Genomic DNA, 17,941 nt, shown 5'->3' with positions numbered 1-17,941 from the left:
CGTTCAACGTAACAGTCATGCGCGACAGAAAATCCGTGCGTGGGATTGGTGACATCGCGTGACGTATTCGTCGGAGCGCGGCGCTCGCGTGCGCGAATTGAATCGTTCTAGAACTTTCGATTGTCCGTTGTCGGTAACGACAACTTGTTTGCGTGTAACGACTTGTTTTTAAAAAGAACAAAGAACGCCAAATCGCTGATTTTTATCGAGAATTTAGATCATGCTCGAGATGAAATCACGAGCTCAATTTATGCATTCAATGACAATTACTGTCAGTCGACTGAAAGAATTCTTGCTTTTCTTTTCGAATTACCGATCTCAAACAGAATGCATTAGAAAAATGCATTTTTGTTCATATTAGTTATTAGTTTCTTCTTATTATTAAAATATTATTAGGTAGTCAAATGTATGTGGTAACTGTAGAATTCATTTTTTTTTTATAAGTTAAGTCTCTTAATTTCGTCTATAAAAATTCGAAACTGAAAAATGAGTCTATTAGCCCTGGTCTCCCTCACATCATCTGCATACATGAAGAACTCGGAGAATAGAGAAACATTAGACAAATCAGAGACAAATTTATTAAAGAGTAAAAGTCCGAGGAACCCTGGAGAACACCCGAGAGATGGCACGAGTAAAAAAGAAAGAAGAGGAAAAGAATGGAAAAGGAGGAAAAGAATTATATACGAGGACTTGCTGCGTGCGATTTGTAAGGTATGAGTAGATTAGCGAGAGAGCAGAGTGGGAAAGACCACTTAACTTCAGTTTAAAAGTAGATCATGATTGATGGTATCGAAAGCCTTTATGAAGTCAAGCGCAACAATGGAAATAAGTCGACAATTGTCAAAATTACGAAGCACGACAGAAATATTAAGTAATTGTCATTGTGCTGTGAGATCGATAAAAACCAGACTGATAAGAGGAAAGGATATTAAAAGAATATTGGAGACAAAGGCAAGCTGTGAGAAACAGATATACTTAAGCAATTTTGAGAGGAAAAGGGAGCGAGATAAGGCAAAAAGAAGAAGGGTTATTGGTTTTAGGAATGGGAAGAACAATTGAGTGTTTTCAAGAGGAGGGAAAGGTAGAGAGAGGGAGAAATTTAACATATAGAGAAGGGGATCAAGACATTGAGGAAGGCACATTAGGAGCAATATAACCGAAGAGATCAAGAGACCAGAAGAGAGCAGAAGTTAGGCAATGCGTTTAAAAATATTGTAGAGATCACTGGGAGTGATGGAGCAAAATTGAAGGTCGAGGAAACGTGAGGTAAGGAGAAAAGAAAGTGGGTACAAAAGTTAGAGGAATAAGATGAAGAAGGTAGAGTATCAAGAAAATGATTATTCAGAAGGGAAAGGTTTCTGAGGTGCAGAAGTATAGAAGCAGAGGAAGATTGCCACCAAGGACACGGAGATTTTTCCAGAATTGGAACGAAGAATCAGTTATAAGAGAGATAGAGAGAAAGGACTTTTTTTCACGATAAACAGCAATATTCACGTCGTTCCGCAAACCCTTGTAGCACCGCCAGTCTACAGGAGACTGAGATCGCCTGAAGGGACTGATCTAAGAAAGGCATGTCTCTTCAGTTTAATGAGCCGTTGGACTGCACCATTCAGCCACGGCGCGGGGGGACAAAAAACACGCCTACAAGTAATCGGAGCGAGTTGGTAAAAAATTGCAATAAGAGAGGCCGTAAAGTAAGAGACCATCTCATCAACATGCGACGTCGCATATAAAGGGGACCAGTCTATCAACTCCAGTTCATACTCGATGTCCTCAAGCTTGACTGCAAGAATGTTACGCGAGACAGACACACGACCAGTGCGATGTGGTTGCGGAATAGCCAGCGTCACATGGATGGTAAGATAGTCACTCACACTGATCGCATCGCTGATCCCACACTCAATCATATGCTCGACAAGACAAAAATAAGATGCAAGGTGGTTGCCGAATTACATGTTGTCGAATTAAGCGAGTTGGAGCACCAATTAATTGTCTAAGAGAGAACAGCGACGCGATATCGAGTAACAGTTTGGCGTTATATCAATTTGATCAAGTATGTTGACATTGAAATCACCCAGGCACATGATCGTATCGGTTATACATACCGCACAGGATAGGCATGACTCTATAAAATGCAAGTCGGAAAGTGGTGCACCCGGAGGGCGATATATGCAGACGACCGCGAGCGAGATGGAAAGACACAGCAATAGTGTCAGTGAGAGTACCCACCGGCGGGACGCTCAAGCCGATCGGAGAGAATTGGAGAGATTCATTGATATATAGCGCCTCCGCAGCGGTTCGCGGAATCTATCCAAGCGAACGAGCATGTAGTCATCTATGTCAACGGATCCAGAGTTGGTCAAATTCCGCAATCAAGTTCTTCCCGACGGCAGAATATCCAAACGGTGGAAGGCGATAACGTCTCTGATCAACGCAACATGCGGAACGAGCGACCTCACGTTGATGTGCATAATGCGCAGTCCGCCATTGCGAGAGACCCGAATCCGAAACCGAAAATTGAGATGGATCTGTAGGAAGTCACGCAGAGCCACCTCCATTGGACGCAAGCGGCGGGGACAGGGGAACGGGATGAGAGGGAGCGGACGGGAGTGAAACGGACCTGAGGACGGAGAGAAGCGAATTCGAGGAGAGCGAATAACGATACGAGGATGTATTATCTCTGACGCGAAAATATACTACGTTCTCACGATGCGAAGGGCAAAGAGGATGAAGAGTTCCCGCTGGTTATTCGCGCCAACAACAATACGATGAGAAGTGAGATCAATGCGCCCATCGATTTTGCAAAATCTCACAACATTGGCTTGCTGCTGGGATTTGCATCGAATCGCGTGCTGGAGCCGCATCAGTGGCACGAGTCGGACGTGCAGATAAATATCATCAACACGTATCATATGTATCATATATGAGTGCAACGTGACCGCGGGTGCGCACAGCAACGACAGATGCATGCACATGATACACGAATTTTCGTTGAGCGTGCCGCCGGAATATAAGATATCGGAAAGGTCATTTACCTTCCGATCGTTGTACGGAGCATTACGGATCTGACGATTCGCGTGGTGAACCAAGACGGTCGATTGCTTTCGCGGAAAAGAGATCACAGTTAAATTGCATTTCTGGTGATGTTAACGTAAGATACTTGTGTTATGATACGAACAGCCGAAACAGAGATACACTTTTTACTGGAAAGACTACACTTGGAAAGAAACTCACTGCGTCCAACGTTGCATTCTTAAAATTGTTGGGTTTCGTCGTACGAAATGGCAAGATTGAGATTCACACGTACAATCTATACGCCAACACTATATTTGGATATAGCAACAAGATACGGATATCCATACAGCAGCAGAATTTGTACACGTTGCCGTGCGACAGTTTTCTCTACGTCAAAAGAAGATTGACGGTAAAGAAGAAAAACCATGAAATTCGATATGAACTCAACTATGGAGATTAACCAATAGAAACGTTACCTGTATTATCAAGAACTGATAGATGCGTCAATGACGTACGACAAAGCTTTAATTGTCTTGAACGCAGGGTGGAACTCTAAATCCGACATTGAGGAAGGATACTTTAATTTTTGCGTGCCGCTCAACATGCTGTTAGACTTTTGCGAGGATTACAAACGTGGTCGTCAACGCTTGCCACGAATTGATTTTGATAAGAGCGCACAACGATTATAATTGCTTGATAGAAAATCCTATGACGGAGCCTGAGATTGAATTATTCAAAGTGCAGTGGCGAATGCCTCACGTTGCGTTAAACGAGACCAATAAATTATCAATGCTACGAGCATCTGAGCATGAGTTTTCGTGGGATCTGAACACGTATCCACTGTTACAGAATATGACCAAGTATTTATGGGCTGTCAAAACAGTGACTCAACTTGAGAAACCTCGATATGTTATCTATGCTCTACAGACTGGTCGAAAGAATATCATGTCACGAGATGTTAGAGTGTTCGACGATTATAATTTGAGTAACGTGAAAGTATATCTAAATTCAGAATTTTATCCGTACGATGATTTAAATCTGGATTTTAGCAAAAAGAGATATGCCGTTTAATATAACACACGTTTTCGTAAAGTATATTATGGAATCAACTGCTTCGAAACGCTGCTCTCATTTATCGAAAAAAAAGGACCTTTTGCAATCATGATTTGATTGCTCGCGACAAAACGAATCCGTCAAGAACAACACTGTGGGCGTATGCATAGAATTTGACTGCAAGGAGAATGTGCCCGCCAATACTATCGCTTATTACCTCATCATACATGATCATATAATCGAATACTGTCCATTGTTCAACGTAGTGCGCAAGATTATGTAAATTGCAAAATCAGCAAGTATTTAGAACTTTAAAAGGGAGAGAAAAACCGGGGTGAAGCACAATCTTGAAGAATTGCTCGTCATGATCATACCAACGTTTGTGGATCTACAAGGATTCATCGTTAATAAGAAATTTATCGTCAAAGAAGTAGCGGTGCTGAAACAGGGGACCGTTCTCATACATTTACGTTTTTACGAGTCCCGTGCCATGGAAGTTTTTGGCAAGATCCTACAGGTCTTGTGCTTCCTTGTTGAGTGCTTATCACCATGAATTGCGGTGGGAGGACGGAATGGTCCCGTACAGCGAGGCGAAACGCCTGATCACGGCTGTATTTGAAGATGATGCTATCGTATACGTCAAGGAACACGAGAAACGAACGTGGCTGTGGAATTTGCTTTGGGACAATGACCGAAAACGTATGTACATCAAGATCTTGGGTGCAATTTATAAAAACATGGAATCTTTAACTATAATAATTTGGATGATTGTAACTATATGATGTGGAAAACATGCAAAAAATTGTGCTTTGCAAAATGTATTGTATTTAAAATATTTAACTGGTGGTTGCCACGCCAGGAAGAATTGTAAGATTTTTTAAAATAAAATGTATGTTATCTGACATTAATATGTTTTTATTTCCGCTGCCCTGACCAGTAGACATTTAAGTAACCGCACTCACGAGCGTGGCGCAACTTCGTCACATATTCACAGCTAAGGTTTTCGTAGGCGATCGGATACCGGGTGGCGTTAAACGAAACGTGACAAAAATGTGTCTTCCCGTGACTACTCTTAAGAGGATGCTGGAATGTTCTGTTTTATCATTAAATTTTAAAAACGCCTTTCTCGTAACTGTGTTTATAGATTGAAAAATCCTTCTCCACAATTAAAGTATCGACAACAACGCAAATCGCCAGCTACATTTGAATACGAAAAACGAAAGAAAATTAAAAACTTACAGTTTTGTTATCGGCTTCTATAGTCAACACATCACAATATGTGTTGCATACAAGAGTTTCAGATCTTGCACGTTCATAAAAAGTAGCTGGCGAATTGCGGAAAACCTAAACGAACAATCCTATGCTTTTAGAAACGCGGTAGGAGTTTTAGTATAAGAGAAAGGCGTATACAAAAATTTCGTTTGTATATTACGAGTGAAATTGACGTGAAGTCATGAAACCGAGCAGTATTTTAGTTCCGCGATATTCCGACAGCGGCGCTGTCATGAAAAGTGCGTCGCTGAACCATAGAAATGATCTGAATTATCGACCTACTCAGGCCCATATCAATAAACGTGCCCTGGTCAAAGTTTTTTTTTTGAGAGGAAAAATAATAAAATAAATATGATATTAGTTATTTCAATTTTGTTGAAATAATTTCTTCCTAAACAAGAAACCGTATTATTTACATATGAATATAAATGAAGATAATTATTTTAATTACACTGTTCTGTCTTTTACATACATTTTATTTAGTAAATTATTGATGCATATATATAAAATAACACACACACACATATATATGTGTGTGTGTGTGTGTGTGTGTGTATATGCGCGCGCGCGCGCGTGTGTGTGTACATATATACAACACGTGTCTTTAATAAACTTTATTTACACATGCATATATCAAGATTCGGAACGCAATGTGTGTTTCGGTTAAACTTCTATTCTGCTCGTATGTCGGAACGACAAGCGGCGATCTCGTAGCAGACGTAGCATATAAATGAAATTTTCGAACTCATTGCTCTTATACTAAAGCTCGTAACTCGTTTCTGCATAATATTGTTCTTTGAGGTTTTCTGTAAATCGCCAGCTACTTATACAAGGTCTGAAATTATTGTATATAGCACATTTTTGACTCGACTCGGATGTCGATTTAGTAAGAAGCGCCATTCCTCTTATTGCGCACAAGCGAAGTACCGCTATTTAATTACAGAAATGGATTGAATCATTGTATAAACCAGCAATATATTATCGGTTGAAAACGCTATAATAATAATATATTTATATATATATAGAAATATATATCAGGATCGTTGTTTAGAAAAGGAATCATGCGTCCTTGCTGCATTGGCGATGATGCCAGAATCGATAGAAATCATATTCTTGAATTGCAGAACGAATTATTGAAACAGAAGTACGACAGAGTGAGACAAAACAAAAAAGGATAGAAACTCCGATTGTAATCGGTGAGATTCTGCATGCCGAGCTGGGCTTGTTGAACGAAACAGCGAGTCTATCCTTCAGAGTCTCTCTTTCTCTCTCTCTTTCTCTCTCTCTCTCTCTCTCTCTCTCTCTCCCCTCCCCCCCCCCTCTCTCTCTCTATATATATATATATATATATATATATATGGTCGCTTCTTTCTAGCGACCGAAAATGCTTTCTGAAAAATTGCGGCCGCTCAATGTGTATAATTAAGAGGAGAAGGAACATTATAGATAACATATAAATTTTAATAAATTATGCTAATCCTATATCCCTCCAATTTATAATAGCAAAAATGATTTCAAAACACGATAATTTACGAGATATTGATATTTCTATGATTTTCCATGAGCGATATATGTGTATACCACGTTCATAGAAATGATTTGCAAGATCTCGACGTGGTCTCATGCGTAAGATGCGAGATCTGAATGTTAGAGATCTCATGATCAATTTCTTTTTTCTTTTTTCATAATTTTTTTTTTTAAATAAGTGACATTGTTAACAAACATATATTACAGGCTAAATATATTTTTATTTAATTATTGAAATTATATGTGTATTTCTAAAGTTTTAATTTACCTTTAGAAAAAATCCAAAAAAAATCATGTTTAATATAATAATGTTACGTCGATCAGTACTTTCTGTGAAATGTTTTTTTTATAATTATCATCCGAATGAAAATTCTGATAATCAATCAAATCGCAAAAGTGCGATTAATATAATTATAAGGATGATGTCAATATAATTTTATAATTAACAAATCAAAAAGCCTTTATATGTGCCTTTATATGCAATATACAAATAATTTTTTATTTATCTATTAAAGTGATTAGGTATTCTTCCTATAGTTATTGGAATACATGTTAAATTTTGGGTCGACTTTTGAAGCATCGCCTTCTTTCCTCCCATCGCCACTGCTCGATGGCTGAGCTGCACCGGATCGCGCGCAGATGTGTATCTCAGGAGCGTTGCACTAAGAAATATGCTCCGTACCTTATAGCAAATTATTAATCCTTTACTTTCCTTAGTTTTCTGTGATGTCTTCTTTATTCAACATCCCTTCTTTATTCACATGTTGAATAAAGAAGACATCACGGAGTTATTGAAGTTGAGTCATTCCAGTTTAAAATTACACATCTCGTTCTGTATCGACTCTTATTAGTCTTAAATTGATATTATCAGTATTCTATATTAAAAGATATTACATTTTGTGATACATAAACGTGGTCAGTAGCTCTTTGAAAGAAAACCGAACGTAATATATAAAATCAATGTAATATATAAAAATAATAAAGTAAATATTTTAAAAGTACATAATATTTAGTAAAATGTATATACTTATTAATGTTTAATCACTATTATTAAGAAAAAAATAATTATGTAGGAAGGAAAATATTTTTATGATAATTTTCATGCTAAAATGTTGTCATGATAATTTTCATGTTGGAAGGTATGATAGCAGCATGTTTCTTATACTGTGACGCTCCTGAGATGCACGTCCGCACGCGATCCAGCGGTTCAGCCGTCGACTGTTGAGCGGTTGTAAAGGAAAAATAGGCAGCACTTCAGAAATTGGCTCGAAATGTGTAACTAGTTCTGAGCACACTGAAGTACACATATAATTTCTATAATTTTATAAAATATATTTAGAGTAATATGTTCATTAATAACGTTATTTGTTTAAAAAAAAATTAAGACAAAAAGGAAAAAGCAGGATTGAACATAGGATCCTCAATATTCTGATTTCGCACCTAACGCCCGAGACCACGCTGAGTTTTTGCTGACCGCCTCTATGAATGTGGTACATAAAATACACGAAAAATCGTAAACTATATTTCGTTAATTATCACGTTTTGAAATCATTTTTGCTATTATATATTAATGAGAAAGATATATGATTAACTCTTTCACTTATACCAATCATGTGAGACTCGTGGTAAAGAAATCGGGCCAAACATAAGTATCATTGATGAGAGCCGTGGTACGTTTATCGGGCCAAACATAAACAACATGTTGCAGGCTGTTAATTATGGCACGCGCCATCGTAACTTAAATCGTAGGGCAAAGGATTAATATAATTTAATAAAAATTATGTATTATCTAGAATGTCTCTTTCCTCCTTATGATACACGCCAAGCGGCCGAGATCGTCGAGAAAATATTTTCGGTCGCTAGAAACAAGCGACCACAGAGAGACGGACAGAGACAGACTCATTGTTTTGCTAGACGAGCCCAGTTCGGCGTGTCCGCGCGGAGACTCACCGATTACAATCGGATCTTTATCCGTTTTTGTTTTTTCTCTGTCTCGCTCTATCGAAATAACAGAAATTGAAAGAATTTTAAATCACGAACACGGTTGCCAGTTCTCCGTTTTTTTTTTGACAGACTTCGGTTCCTTGGACTAATATTCAATACTCCAACAGATGTGAAGATCTCCAATTTTTGTCGTCTGCTGGAGTATTAAATATTAGTCCAAGCACCCGAATTTTGGCAAAAAAAAAAACTGGCAACCGTGTTTGTGAATTAAAATTTTTTCATTTTCTTTTTATTAAATTATATTAATCATATATCTTTCTCATTAACGTAGCAAAAATGCAAATGCAAAAATGATTTCAAAATATAAACATTGATGAAATACACAATAGTTTAAGACTTTCCGTGCGCTATATGTACCGTGTTCGTCGAGGTGATCCGCAAGAACTCAGCGTGGTCTCGGGCGTTGGGTGCAAGATCAGAATATTGAAGATCTTATGTTCGATCTTGCTTTTTCCATTTTTCATAATTTTTTTTTTAATAAATAACGTTATTAATAAATCTATTACTCCAAATATACTTTTTATAAAATTACAGAAATTATATACGTGTACTTCAATGTGCTCGAAATTAGTTGCGCATTTCGGGCCGATTTCTGAAATGCTGCCTATTTTTCCTTCACAACCGCTTGACGCTTGACGGCCGAACCGTTCACGTGCGGACGTGCATCTCAAGAACGTCACAGTATAAGGAACAGTATGCTGCGACCATACCTTCCAGCAAATTGTCATGAAAATAAAATAAAATATTTTCCTATATAATATTGTATTTTCTTAATAATGGTGATTGAACATTATAATAACTTAATGCATTTTACTGAATGTAATGTATTTTAAAAATATTACTTTATTATTTTTATGATACATTCAGTTTCAAAGGACTACTGATCACATTTTTGCGCCACAGAATGTAAGATAGAATTTTAGTTTACCGCGTCATATATCTGTCATCCATCTATTTGTATTTTTTTTTTAGTGGAATAAACCTAGAGAATGCTTAACTTAAATGATGTATCGATAATAGAACTTCAAAGATAATAGAGAGTTTTTACAATAACGTAGATTTAAATACGGTGAACGCCTTTTCTTAATTAGTCGCTAAGGAGACCAGAAAATGTGCGAGAGCGCACCGCGCGGAAAGATTCGAGTGAGAGAACGGCACAAGATTGATATGATGCACGACAGTAAAGAGAACTCCGTTTCTTTTAATTTAACAAAAGAATTTTCTTTAATATAATCAGTTACAAAGTCAAAGAATATAATTAATTAAAATTAGATTAACAAAATATCAAATGCGGTCACCTTTTCCAAAATTGTATTTGGAATCGCGGTGATGGAAAATCTCGGCGATTTTCTCGGAAAAGGTCGTTTTTATCGCGATTTCACTAAGCGGTTAGCGCGGCGATTTAACGAAACGGTATAGTAGCGAGACTAGGATTCTAAGAACTCGAAGAACTTTTAGAAATAAGAACTCTGAGAAGTCTAAGAATTCTAAGCGATGTAGACGGTATAAGCGATGTAGACTATCTTAGCAATCTGCGCAATCTGCTCAATCTGCTCAATCTGCTCAATCTGCTCAATCTGCCCTGAGGACCGGCGAGATCGAAGCATTTATTACTTCCGGTCCGGGCTTTCTTCTTGGGAGAAATCCAATTAAATTTAGCCACAATCATAATTATCACGTGGCATTGGTTGTACAAAATTGATTGGCGCTTTCGATTCTTTTCTAGCGACGTTCAACGTAACAGTCATGCGCGACAGAAAATCCGTACGCGGGATTGGTGACAGCGCGTGACGTATTCGTCGGAGCGCGGCGCTCGCGTGCGCGAATCGAATTGTTCTAGAACTTTCGATGTTCCGTTGCCGGTGCCTGTTTGCGTGTACCGAATTGTTTTGAAAAGGCTAAAGAACAATGAATCTCTGACTTTGATGAGGCTTAAAGTCAGGCTCGAGATGAAATCACGAGCTCGCCTTGTGCGTGCGTTTAATAACAATTACTGTCGGTCGACCGAAGGAATTCTTACCTTTTTTTGACTTACCGATCTCGAACATCCCGCCCGCCTCGTCATCTCCGTGACGATATATGTATAAGGTTACGCATAGAGATTACGAAAAACAGCAAACGCGAAAATAAAACAAGCGCTACAATACAGTGAATTCGTGGAAGAACTTGAGCCGTAAACGAGAGTTATCTGATAAATAACATTGACGAAATGATTCACGAAAATACACGCGATCAATTCAAGCTCTTCTTTACATTTGATGCACTGGCGTGCGAGATAAACGCGTTAGCCTCTTCTGGCAATAAAACTAATTTGACTAGAGAATGAATTAATTCGGATGAGGCGGTTCTGACTGTAACCACTCGCACCACGCCGTCGTCTCCAGGATGCAGCTGCGTGATCCGTGCCAGTGGCCACTTATTTGGCGGTGAGAGCTCGGAACGCAGGATGCATAGCGATCCAAGGCGTGGTGGCAAAGCCTCCTTGGTCCATTTCGGTCTGGTAGCCAGAGTGTGTAAATACTCGCGTGATCATCTCTGCCAGAAGTGGTTTCGCATTCTCTGAATAAGTTGCCATCTGGAAAGCAAATTCTCCTTCTCGTCCGACAAGGACGGCTCAGGAATGGCCAGCAGTGGTGTCCCGATGAGCAGGTGACCCGGTGTCAGAGCCGTGAGGTCGTCGGAGTCGTCTGAGAGGGCATGCATGGGCCGGGAGTTCAAGCATGCCTCCACTTGTGCGAGCAGGGTGCTCATTTCCTCGTAGGTGAGCCTGGTTTCGCCGATGGTTCGGCGCAGGTGATACTTAGCCGATTTCACGGCCGCCTCCCAAAGTCCACCAAAATGAGATCCCGACGGGGGATTGAAATGCCAATGGATCCCCTCCGATGCAGCTACGTGTGCGATCCTTTGTCCTTCTGCCGAGGAGGCTCGAAGCATCTCGCGAAGTTGCCGGTCGGCGCCCAAAAAATTGGTGCCGCAATCAGAATATATGTCCGAGCACAGTCCTCGGCGAGATGTGAATCGACGGAGAGCAGCCAGGAAGGCGTCGGTGGTGTAAGCTGAAACAGCCTCAAGGTGAATGGTCTTGGAGCTAAAACAAACAAAAACTGCGATGAATGCTTTGTGAGCGCTGTGCCCCCGCCCTTTGCTCGTCCTGATGAAAATAGGCCCGGCGTAGTCGATGCCCACGTGAAGAAATGGGCGTGCAGGAGTCACTCTCCCTGGAGGAAGGTTCCCCATTTTTGGTTGCGGAGTGGCAGCCCTCCACCGAGTGCACGTCACGCATTGATGCAGCCATCGCTTGACTACAGCTCGACCTTGTGGGATCCAGAATCGGAGGCGAAGCAATCCCAGGGTCATCTGGACTCCTCCGTGGAGAGTACGGCGATGGTAGGCTTCCACCAGCAGGCGAGTGAGCCATGACCCTGGAGGCACGATGATCGGATGTCGCTCGTCGAACGACAGCGCTGCGTGCTTGAGGCGCCCTCCAACTCGCAGAATTCCGTGCTCGTCCATGCACGGGCTGAGGGTTCGCAGATGGCTTGATCTGGCAAGGTCGCGCTTGTCTTCGAGAGCTGCTCTCTCCTCTTGGTAATGCCGTGACTGCGCTATGCGTATCCACCTGATGAGCGCCGCGTCGAGTTCGGCTGGGAGAAGCGCCGACCCGTTGCGCTGACCGTTCACAGAACCGACCGCGTGACCGCGGTGACGCCAACGCACGCACCAGGAAGTCACTCTGAGCAGCTGGTGAAGCGACGAGAATCTGAGCAGTTCTTCCGGCTCGAGGTTGCTCCTGACGACTGCTGCGAGTGTTGCGGCCCGCCGCTCTGGTATGTCCTTGATGGGCTCGAGGTTGACGCTTGGCCATAGCGACGAATTCCCGCTCAACCAGGCGGGGCCCGTCCACCATAAGGAATGGCTGAGGAGCTCACTTGGTGTCAGTCCCCGGGAGGCACAGTCGGCAGGGTTGTCCTTGCCCGGGACGTGACGCCATTGAGCCTCTGGAAGCTGCTGCTGGATTCGTGTCACCCTGTTGGCCACGTACGTTTTCCAGCGCGAGGCGTGACCTCGAATCAGTGGAGCGTGACCTTGGAGTCGGACCACAGGATCACTGGCGTTGTCGCCAAGTTTAGCACAGAGCGCGTGTGCACGAGCACGCTTGTAAGCAAGGCGGCGGCGCAGAGTTCGAGTCGCGGGAGAGAAACGAGCTTGATCGGCGCGACCTTGCTTTTGGCGGTCAACAACAGAGTCTTCGTTTGGTTGTTTGCGGTGATACGGAGGTACACCACGGCGGCGTAACCTCTTTCGGACGCGTCTGCGAAGCCGTGCAGTTCGAGTTGAGAGCTCGTGTCGCCGGTGCCGAGCCAGCGGCCGACTCTGAGCTTCTCAAGCAGTGGAAGTTCTTCCCAGAGCCGCTTCCACTTTCCAGCGATGGTTGACGGCAATGGTGTGTCCCACTCTAGCTGCTGTAGCCAGGCCGACTGAATCAGAATTTTAGCTTGAATGGTTACTGGAGCCAGCCATCCGAGCGGGTCGAAGAGTCGAGCGGTCTCCGACAGCAGACTTCTCTTGGTGAACGCAACGACGGTGCGAGGAGGAACAGAGAAGGCGAATTCGTCTCTGGTTGGATATCAGCGCAATCCCAGCGTTGAGTGGTTCTCTTGTTCCCACGACCGCGAGTCTCTGGTGAGACAGTACTCAGGCGGAATGTCACGAAGAAGTTCCTGACAGTTGGCGGCCCACTTTCGGAGAGGGAACCCGCCCGCCATGCAGAGGTTGCGTAGCTCGACTTGGAGCGCGATAGCGTTGTCTTTATCGTGCGCTCCGGTTACGATATCGTCGACGTAGCAGTCGTGTCGTAAAGCACTCGCGCCTCGAGGGAAACGCGGTCCGTCGTCATCGGCCAGCTGACGCAGCGTGCGAATGGCGAGAAATAGCGCGCAAGCGAGACCGTAAGTAACCGTTCTTAATGTGAACTCGCGTATAGGCTCATCAACGCGGTGTCGCCACAGGATGCACTGATGCCTATGGTCGTCGGGATGCACAAGAATTTGCCGATACATCTTCTCGATGTCGGCCACTAGCGCGTATCGGTGTCACCGCCACCGCAAAAGCACGTTCGCGAGGGGTGGCAGCAGGTTAGCCCCCACCAGCAGATGATTGTTAAGTGACTCACCTGACCTTGCACGCTGCGATCCGTTAAAAACGACTCTCAGCTTAGTCGTGGTGCTGGACTCACGAAGGACGCCGTGATGTGGAAGGTAGCACCGATCTTCGCTGGAATTCGGAGGTTCTGGCGCCAACTCCATGTGACCTTGATCTTCATAGTCCCTCAGGAAGGCTCGGTAGAGATCGCCGAATCGTGCGTCTCTCTCGCAGCGTCGCTCCATGGCGACTAAGAGTCGTTGCGCAGGTCTTCGCATCTCAGCTAGCGTCGTCGGCGGAGATGCAAAAGGTAGTCGCACTATGTATCTTCCTTCGGCAGTGCGTTGGTGATGATGTCCTCGCGAAGATGTCCTCGCATTGCTGCTCCTTTGGCGTGAGAGCGACGGGAGCAGGCACTTCTCGCTCCTGCTCCCAGAAGCGGTGCACAAGGTCGGCCAACTCGTGATCTGCTGTGCACTGAAGCGAGTGGCGTTGTGCTGAGTTGTTTACTCGGTCGCAACCTCCCGATAAGATCCAGCCGAGCAGCGTCTTTTGAGCGATAGGCTTGGGGGCCTTGGGAGACCATCCTGGAGAATGATTGAGCATACTTCCGCTCCAAAAAGCAACTCAATAGCGTCGTTTGCTGCGTAGTCGGGATCTGCCAATTGGAGCCCCTTCAGATGTGGCCACTCCATTCTGATCCTTGCGTGAGAGCCTTGATAAAGCGACAGACGTGGCAGAACAAAGGCTCCGACGGTGAAGTCGGTCCCTGTTGTTACCGAGGTCACCTTGAGAGTCACCTTTCCCCGGCTGGGCCCGGAGCTTTTGCCGCTGATGCCGATGACCTCGATTGAGGATCGAGAGCGTGGCGAGCGTAGGCGTTGGACCAGCGCCTCGGAAATTAGAGAAATTTCCGAACCTTGGTCGATGAGCACGCGTGTGGTGTGCTGATTGCCGTGACGATCAGCGATGGAAACTCGCGCCGTTGCGAGCAAAATGGCCTTGTGGTTGTTGTCGCGTCGCACTGCCGACAGTGAGCTGACCTCTTGAGATTTCGGTGAAACGTACGCGTCGTGTAACATTGAGTGGTGACGGGACTTACACGTAGCACACGTCCTTGTCGACTGGCACTTCGCGAAAGTATGAGAGCCGAGACAGTTGAAGCACAGCTTCTGAGTTTCGGCGACGGCCTTGCGGTCGGCCGCGGATTTCTTCTTGAATTCTTCACACGCCATCACGTGGTGCTTACTCTTGCATAGAACGCATTGAGAAGACTCGGGGTGTTTCTTGACGTGATGCGACTTGGCGGATCGCGACGGGTTGTCGGAGACCTTGAGCGATTTTGGTTTGGCGGCTTTGAGAGTACGTGCTCTTTGGTTTATGAAGTTCATCAGCTCTTTAAGAGTGGGCATGTCGCTCGAGGCGCTTGAGAGTGACTCCCACGCCAGGCGAGTTCTTGGATCGAAGAGCTCGACGGCAAGATGACTTAGTAGATCGAAGCCATGAGAGTCGATAGGCCTATCAATGCCCTCCTGGCCGTTGACTACCCTGGTCAAGGCGTTGAAGACGCGGTTGAGCTCCTCCGCACTTTCGTTCTTCATCTTAGTCACGGCGGTAAACTTGGAGAAGTTGGAGCGTGATAACTCTCTCTTATTTTCGTACTGCTCGCTCAGCAGCTCCCATGCGCGTGGATAGTTGTCTTCGGTCATTGCTAACGGTCGAATCAGTTCCTCAGCAGGACCCTCCAGACAAGTTTTCAAGTAATGAAATTTCTCAATTGCTGAGATTGATGAATTGTTTCCGACAATGGATTGGAAGAGATCTCGGAAGGTAGGCCAGTCTTCGAATGCGCCCGAGAAAGAACTAATCTTGAGGCGAGGCAGCGACGGTTTTCCGGAAGACACATTACTTTCGGTTTTGGAAGCTGAACTCGGTGCCTTTGCCATGAGTTTCGTCCGGTACTCGTCCAGCAGACTTTGCTGCTGCACGTACGTGATTTCGCGGAATCGGCAAATTGAGACGTATTGTACTCACTCTGATCGAAGGCTTCCTTGTAATGTGCTCGAATAAGCTCGTGGTGCCTTTCAAATTTCGTCCACAGCTGGTCGAGAAGCGTCGAGCGGATTTCGACAGCGCGGAGGGTGATGTTGGCCGTCCCCATTTTCTTTAAATTGGTCACTGACCTGGCCATGCGACTATGGATGTCCCTCTGGGCGGTCAGCAAGACGGCTATTTCGTCACTCATGATTTCACTTGCGAATTTTTCTCTCTCTGATTTTCTTGATGATGCGCGCACTGGACGCGATGCACTCGACACTGCGGATGCCGGCGAGAATCCGGCTCGAAGGACCAAAAAATGTGCGAGAGCGAACCAGAGCGAGAGCGCTGATCGTGAAATTTTTAAAGTGATGCGGCGTTTGTCTTACTGTCTTTCTCGCTAGTTTAAATCCGGCTTGAAGGACCAGAAAATGTGCGATCTGCTCAATCTGCTCAATCTGAGGACCGGCGAGATCGAAGCATTTATTACTTCCGGTCCGGGCTTTCTTCTTGGGAGAAATCCAATTAAATTTAGCCACAATCGTAATTATCACGTGGCATTGGTTGTACAAAATTGATTGGCGCTTTCGATTCTTTTCTAGCGACGTTCAACGTAACAGTCATGCGCGACAGAAAATCCGTACGCGGGATTGGTGACAGCGCGTGACGTATTCGTCGGAGCGCGGCGCTCGCGTGCGCGAATCGAACTGTTCTAGAACTTTCGATGTTCCGTTGCCGGTGCCTGTTTGCGTGTACCGAATTGTTTTGAAAAGGCTAAAGAACAATGAATCTCTGACTTTGATGAGGCTTAAAGTCAGGCTCGAGATGAAATCACGAGCTCGCCTTATGCGTGCGTTCAATAACAATTGCTGTCGGTCGACCGAAGGAATTCTTACCTTTTTTTTGAATTACCGATCTCGAACAGAGTGAAAAATAAAAATTTTTTGTATGTATATGTGTATATATATATATATATATATATATATATATATATATGCATACATATATCATTTTGCGTGACGCTGTATGTGTCAGAAAACAACGGCGTTAACGAGTCAATCAGCTGTAATCAGTATGATCCGCGTTCACAGTATCATTGCCGCGCAACAGAACTGTCAATTCAGTGTAGTGTAGTAGTGTTTTACACATAACCAATAAATATATATGTGTGTGTGTGTGTGTATATATTTATATAGTGTTTTGTGTCCACAAGATAGAAAAAATGTAGTAACAGAATATTGTCTGCCTTTGGTAAGAGAAGGTTATAGGTGCTTTCTAACAAGCGACTCAGTACAATACAGTATCTCATTCTTGTATTGGCGAACAAGATGGTAATGATGCACCGTGTCACACTGTGTCTCTTGTTGGAAGGTCAAAATTGTTTATTGTGATGTGTGTTTCTTGTTGAAAGGCACCCTATAAAGTCAGCATGGAAAAGGTTAGCATCTTTATGTCATTCGTGAAAATATCACTTTTATTTATCATACAAGTGAAATAGTTATAACAATAATTTGCACTTTGTTTAATTAGATCCAATATCAGAGGCGTTCATCGTGGGCTGACTATTTTTAATTTACTTTCAGAGGCATTAATCGTGAACTGGCTAGCTATAACAAAATGCCACAGCCGTAAATCGTGCTTTGGCTAGTTATAGACAAATGTCAGAGGCGTTCATCGTGGGCTGACTATTTTTAATTTACTGCCAGAGGCGTTAATCGTGAGCTGGCTAGTTATAACAAAATGCCACAGCCATAAATCGTGCTTTGGCTAGTTATAGACAAATGTCAGAGGCGTTCATCGTGGGCTGACTATTTTTAATTTACTGGCAGAGGCATTCGATTATCAAATTTGGTGAAATACAATTACGGAATCAACTTGTAGAATTTTGCGT

General features: G+C 43.5%; 2 protein-coding genes across 2 annotated transcripts; both read right to left on the bottom strand.

Annotated features, from left to right (window-relative positions):
• Nucleotides 1–11,103: 11,103 nt before the first annotated feature.
• Nucleotides 11,104–14,291, bottom strand: LOC147907170 (uncharacterized). Its single transcript, XM_087414072.1, has 5 exons — nucleotides 14,045–14,291; nucleotides 13,567–13,948; nucleotides 12,970–13,488; nucleotides 11,477–12,898; nucleotides 11,104–11,368 (listed from the first exon to the last, which is right to left on the bottom strand). The coding sequence occupies exons 1-5, from the start codon at nucleotides 14,289–14,291 to the stop codon at nucleotides 11,104–11,106; spliced, it is 2,835 nt and encodes a 944-aa protein (XP_087270198.1).
• A 228-nt stretch (nucleotides 14,292–14,519) lies between these two features.
• Nucleotides 14,520–15,959, bottom strand: LOC147907169 (uncharacterized). Its single transcript, XM_087414071.1, has one exon. The coding sequence runs from the start codon at nucleotides 15,957–15,959 to the stop codon at nucleotides 14,520–14,522; it is 1,440 nt and encodes a 479-aa protein (XP_087270197.1).
• Nucleotides 15,960–17,941: the final 1,982 nt, after the last annotated feature.

This window comes from Acromyrmex echinatior, chromosome 15, assembly GCF_024713525.1.
Source record: "Acromyrmex echinatior isolate Ae372 chromosome 15, ASM2471352v2, whole genome shotgun sequence".
Taxonomy (NCBI): Eukaryota; Metazoa; Arthropoda; class Insecta; order Hymenoptera; family Formicidae; genus Acromyrmex; species Acromyrmex echinatior.
The sequence above is the reverse complement of the archived record's forward strand: the minus strand, read 5'-3'. Positions and strand labels throughout refer to the sequence as shown.

Excerpts from the sequence above, each read along its gene's own strand:
- LOC147907170 (XM_087414072.1), bottom strand. The coding sequence starts at position 14,291 with ATGCGAAGACCTGCGCAACGACTCTTAGTCGCCATGGAGCGACGCTGC. Across the intron at positions 12,899-12,969 it reads ACAACGCCAGTGATCCTGTG|GGTGACACGAATCCAGCAGC; the intron begins GTCCGACTCCAA and ends CGTGGCCAACAG. Across the intron at positions 11,369-11,476 it reads GCCATTCCTGAGCCGTCCTT|ACCGAAATGGACCAAGGAGG; the intron begins GTCGGACGAGAA and ends TCTGGCTACCAG.
- LOC147907169 (XM_087414071.1), bottom strand. The coding sequence starts at position 15,959 with ATGGCAAAGGCACCGAGTTCAGCTTCCAAAACCGAAAGTAATGTGTCT.